Source organism: Hylaeus anthracinus, unplaced genomic scaffold, assembly GCF_026225885.1.
Source record: "Hylaeus anthracinus isolate JK02 unplaced genomic scaffold, UHH_iyHylAnth1.0_haploid 11994, whole genome shotgun sequence".
NCBI classification, from domain to species: domain Eukaryota; kingdom Metazoa; phylum Arthropoda; class Insecta; order Hymenoptera; family Colletidae; genus Hylaeus; species Hylaeus anthracinus.
This window is the reverse complement of record NW_026534341.1, coordinates 3,084,498-3,090,320: the sequence shown is the minus strand read 5'-3', so window position 1 is coordinate 3,090,320 and position 5,823 is coordinate 3,084,498. Positions and strand designations below refer to the sequence as shown.

Sequence of the window (5,823 nt, the reverse complement as noted above, 5' to 3'; positions counted from 1 at the left end):
TATATATATATATATATATATATATATATATATAGATATATGTATAGGTATATTAATACGTAGATCACCGAGTGTGACGGTGTATGACACCTCGAATACACCTGTCGATCAAACTCCCGTATTCTTACGCGGTTAATCGTTCACGTGACCACGGCGCACCTATCTCTTCTTCCGCTGTATAATAAAGACCTTTTCCGTTTTCAGAAAAATTCATTTGTACAAATTATGCATTAACATCAATATCTAATATCTAAAGACGCTACTTGTATCCACATATCATTCCGAACACTTAACGGATCAGGAACGTAGGTACCTATTGTACGTACAAAGCAATACTCGTTCTTGTAAGCCAAATTTCATATAGAAAATGTATATGTACGCATATTGAACGCGTACATACGTATGTACATGCGTTCGTGCGAAAGCACATTCTACACGCTCTTGATAATTGGAGACGGGCGAGAATCTTATCTAAATAAAAAATTTGTAATGCAGATAAAATATGTTTGATGAAAGATGTTTCTTAGCATTCTACTGCCATGAATTCTGAGCTGTCTAGATTTGAGAATAAGGTCACCTTTACCTAGCCGACAATCATTCTATCGACACTTCGATTTTCAAAGAAATCGAACCTAAAGAAACGTTAGGTATCGTAGATTTTCTGCGTGAAACCTAATCACGCATCTCGAGTCACCTCTCGAGCGCCGTAAGTAGAATTGGCGAGCAATGGTCAGACGTTAATGAGCTGTATCGTACCCCGGACAATATTAACCCTTTGCACTCGAGGTCTTTTTTCTGGTATCTGCCAGCAACTCGGGATGTTTCTTAGCGTTCTATTGGCATGAATTCTAATTTATCTAAATTTGAGAATAATGTCACCTTTACCACGGCGACGATCGTTTTATCGACACCTCGTGCTCCAGAGAGATCAAACCTAAAGAAACATCAGGTATTGTAGATTTGCTGCGCGAAACCTAACGTTGACTGACAGTCACCTCTCGAGTGCAAAGTGTCAAGTTTCTTCTCATGTATACTTTGATTTGCCTATCGTACATTTACGTAGGAGTGATGCGTTTGTTTTCCATCGTGAACACACTTAGTGCGAACGATCTATCGATTTCATACCCTAAAAGAAGGAAATCCGCACACAATTTCGATTCAAATCACCAGTCTTTTCCAATTCTCTTACAGAATCATTTCCTTTTTAATTTATTTATCTAACGTCGCATCACCTTTCAGCCATTACCGACCACAATGCAATACATTCTTACATTTCGTGTCCCGTTACATTCGTACACGTCAATTGGTTCTCATCTGTTATTTCGATTAAAAAATGTTAAACTACCCAAGACTAATTACGCGCTAAATATCTTCAATTGTTTCGATTTTCTCGCGATAAGTTACCGTTCCTTTTACATGTTTAATTGGTTTTTTTATCTGTTATTTCGATTTAAAAAATGTTAAACTACCCAAGACTAATTACGCGCTAAATATCTTCAATTGTTTCGATTTTCTCGCGATAAGTTACCGTTCCTTTTACATGTTTTCTTTCTATTTTGAGAGAATATAGAATCACGCAAAGTAAATTCCGTCGGTAATTACTCGTAACGACAACCGCAACGACACTATCTCGCGATTAACACGATTGTTTATTTACAACGGAGATCTCGGGCCTGGTAGATGAACGCGATTGATGAAACTAATATAAAAAAAAAAAAAAAAAAAAAAAGAAAGAGTAAGAAAACCGAAAATATAATACTACACTTATATCTGGATCATTAAAACGGGCGAGGGATGAAAAGAAGAAGGGTGACGTGGGAAAAAGAGAGAGAAAGAAAGCGTCGTCCAGGAAGAAAGGCTCGTCGGACAATCACAGAGAAAATCAGATGGAAAGGGAAAAAGAGAAATACAGCGTAGCGAACAGAAAGGCTCCGTACAGGAGGCAAGCATAGAACGTCAACGAGAGAAAAAGCGAGAGCAAGAGAGAACTGTACTCAGTGCATGCAATCTTTTTAATTATGAAAACACGGCTTTGTGTTTCATTTTGTTTTGTCGTCAGGGGCGCTATTCTATTCGGGCCCTTCTCCTTCCTCATCCGGCTGGCTCTTCCTTTTTTTTTATATTATAACGCGAGCGCGAGCGCGCGCGCGCGCGCGTACCGCCGAACCCGGGAGAGGGTATGCAAGCCTGGATAGGGTTCAGGAGAGGGGCAAAGATAGGGCAGGGTGAGATTGCTTTAGTAATGAATTACATGGCTTCGGGGTATGTGCCTCAGTCTGATGCGCTATACGAATACCGAGCATCACTTTCTGCCCTACGCTACCGTTCCCACCACCAACACCCGCCTTCCTTCTTTCCTCTTCCCTTTTCTCTTCTCCTTCTTCTTCTACATCTCATTTTTCTCCTTACACATTTCCCTCCTCGTCCTCACCTTTCCCCGCGATTTCTCCTTTCTTCTTACTTCTATCGTCGCTATTTCATTTTCACCATTTTCCCGCGGAATTTAGAGTTTGCAGTTTTCGAACACGTTTCTTTCATTATTACAATAATCTCCCTGGGAAAACTGTCTTAGACAAATCGCGAAGGAACGGTGTAAAGTAAAAAAGGCTTTCTCAGAAGGGGCTGCAGCGTTTTTCTTAATACGAGAATTTTTTTCTAATTCGTTTAGAAATGTTTGATTTTCATATCGGTATAATTTTCGGATTGCTTTTCAGTAAATAATTAAATTCTAGAACCCCTTTCGAGAATGCATTCGCGTTCACGTGCGTATAAAGAAAATTTAAATAAATTCACAAGGCAAAATAGAAAGGCGTTAGTCGTCGATTTACACTAAGCATGATAGACTTTGTTTTGTTAATCTTTATAATAATCTCCTTGGGAAAACTGTCTTAGACAAATCGCGAAGGAACGGTGTAAAGTAAAAAAGGCTTTCCCAGAAGGGGCTGCAGCGTTTTTCTTGAAACGAGAATTTTTTTCTAATTCGTTTAGAAATGTTTGATTTTCATATCGGTATAATTTTCGGATTGCTTTTCAGTAAATAATTAAATTCTAGAACCTCTTTCGAGAATGCATTCGCGTTCACGTGCGTATAAAGAAAATTTAAATAAATTAACAAGGCAAAGTAGAAAAGCGTTACTCATCGATTTACACTAAGCATAATAGACTCTTAAAACAGCCAAAACTCTTCGGTGCAGCTTCTTTTATAGCGGGAAATTCATACTTAATGACTGCAATTATCCCGATTAAGTGTTTAATCCCAATTGAAAACACTGTATCTTGGAAACTATTTCCAAGTAAAGGCATTATTCTCTACAATATGCGAAAGTTAGAAATCTCAAAATATCTATGTTTCGTTCCAAGAGTTGTAACTCTCTAAAATAGATGAACATTTCACGTAAAAACATACAAATATAGCGTGTACTAGTTCTTGAAATAGTCTTTGGAATAACGTGATTTACGTAATTAGTATTTCAAACGCACACAATTTCGCCATTTAAATGTTTTGCCTAGACGTACTAGTTCTCAAAATATTTTATAAGTATAACGATACCAAAAGAGATACGTTCTTAAAGTCGGACTATTTTATACGTAATGCGATTCTTGTTCGTACATTTCGCAACGAGATGGAGCAGAGTGGGTTAATGGAAGTGAGAATCCTTTGTAATCGAAATAAAAATGTATGTAACGCTATTTCCGATTTCTTTATGACTGTTACTTATTGGAGTCAAGGACTATATTATAATAAGAAGTATGATTTTGTATAACATACCAACTTCAGGATCGGTAATAATTAACGACGTGCAATGTTCCTTGAAAACGATTACAAGGAATATATCTTACAGTTAAGTGAATCCTTTGAATAGTAAAACAATGAGTATCTCATCGATCTATTTAATATCACATGTACGCTTCGATTTTTCTCTCTATAATTTGTAGAATTTTCAAAGACATTCCCAGACATGAAAAGTTAATTCAACGCGTCAAGATTTATTATAAAGACGCATAAGATATAAATGTTCGAGTTCAACGAACGATAAAGAATAACAATGTAACATCGCAGTATATGAAACTTTTTAGATAAAGCAGAATATTTTGGCAATATTTTATATACTTCATATGTAAGCGAATTTTTGCTTTCCGTAATAATCTATCGGGTTTCAACGTTTAATTAAAATTGTATCGATTTCAAGGCTCGAAAAATGAAACGTCAAGTAAATAAAACTCGGTACTTTCGACGTCTCTTTCGACGCCTTTAAAATTGTATTGATTTTAAGGCTCGAAAAATGAAACGTCAAGTAAATAAAACTCGGTACTTTCGACGTCTCTTTCGACGCCTTTAAAATTGTATTGATTTTAAGGCTTGAAAAATGAAACGTCAATTGAATAACAGTCGGTACTTTCGACATCTCTTTCGACGCCTTTAAAATTGTATTGATTTTAAGGCTTGAAAAATGAAACGTCAATTGAATAACAGTCGGTACTTTCGACATCTTTTTCAGCGTTTAATCAAGAGACAAAGGCCGCCAAAGCTGCTCGTTACATTTCCGTTACGTACGGAAAGGATGCGATGCCTGAAAGAACAACTCGACGATGATTTTCACGGTTCAAAAATCGTAATTTCGACCTAATTTCGACGAAAAACGAAGATGTCGAAAACGGTGATATTATTCCGTGGATTGTACACGCACGAAGTCTGAGAATGAGAAAAAAGGTAAGTAACGCGTAAAAATGAAAAAGGGTAAATGGCAAGAAAAAGGACTCTGTTAAGCGTTGCTTAACACTTTGCCGAAATGTTTGATTTTATTCGGAGAATGTGAATGTTGAGAAAACGGTCGGGTTTTGCGAAACGATCGAACGCAACGGTAAAGGAGCGAATTGGTTAGGAGAAAATAATATTTAGGTAACGCGAGGTGTAAAGCGAAGGAAAGATGTTGAAAAAAAAGAAGAAAAAAAAAAAAGAAAACCGAAAATTAAGTACCATCCCTCTCTCGAGGAAAAAATCTGCGCGGTACGATTTAGTGAATTTTCCACAAGAGGGGTGTGTACTTATCTCCATGGAGGTGGGACCGCCTCCGAAACGGATGGACCAATCGCGTGATGTAAACCCAACCCCCGTTCCAGCGGGTAACACGGGGCTTGATCGAGGGTGAACTCTCGAAAGGAGACTTCAGTTTCCTCGGCATCGTCTATCGAGAACGATAAAAGCGACTCTCTCGCAGTGAGGATACTGGGGAAAAAAGAAGGAAACTTTTTTGGTAAAAACAACCGATTTGGTTCTTGAGCATCCGAAGAGATGGCAGGGCCGTATCTTTCACCTTTGGGGCCTCAAGCTGATTTGCTCACCGAATATATGTTCGGAAGACGTCGTCAGGTCAGTGTACGTTTCCTTTCCGCATCATTTTCATTATTTCTTCTTTATTCTTTCTTATTTCTTACTTCTTCTTTCTTATTGTAGCTCTCTTTCAATTATTACGCATCGTTGATTCGCTTCGCACTCGACAACACTTCGCGAGCTTAACGCGGATAACGTTCAACGGTTTCATCAATAAATTCATCTATAAACATATTATTTGTTAATATTTCGAGTATAATTACATCTTAAACAACGGAGGTTATTAATATTATGTTCTGTGCTTTTTATGTGCGTAGCCTAGCCTTCTAAACAGCTGAGATAGAACTCCTTGCAACGATTGTTGAACTGTCGAATATTGTAACGAATATGTTAGAATTATTTGAAATGCGTACCAGTGTAGACTTGTAGATAGAGCAGATAAACATTGGGTTGTTCGGAAAATAATTTCGTTTTCGTTGTTCACGCCATAA

At 37.5% G+C, this 5,823-nt stretch overlaps 2 protein-coding genes across 3 annotated transcripts in view; one reads left to right on the top strand and one right to left on the bottom strand.

Moving 5' to 3' along the window:
• LOC128888809 (uncharacterized) overlaps window positions 1-5,823 on the bottom strand; it is a 46,210-nt gene that overhangs the window by 33,456 nt on the left and 6,931 nt on the right. The window lies entirely within an intron of this gene.
• LOC128888807 (retinal homeobox protein Rx1) overlaps window positions 4,759-5,823 on the top strand; it is a 7,033-nt gene continuing 5,968 nt past the window's right edge. Inside the window, exon 1 of one of the 2 annotated variants that reach the window (XM_054145941.1) lies at window positions 4,759-5,371. In XM_054145941.1, coding sequence (XP_054001916.1) covers window positions 5,294-5,371 — 78 coding nt within the window. In that variant the 5' untranslated portion in view covers window positions 4,759-5,293. Of the gene's footprint in view, window positions 5,378-5,823 lie in introns of both variants that reach the window. The other variant, XM_054145940.1, reaches the window with a different exon arrangement.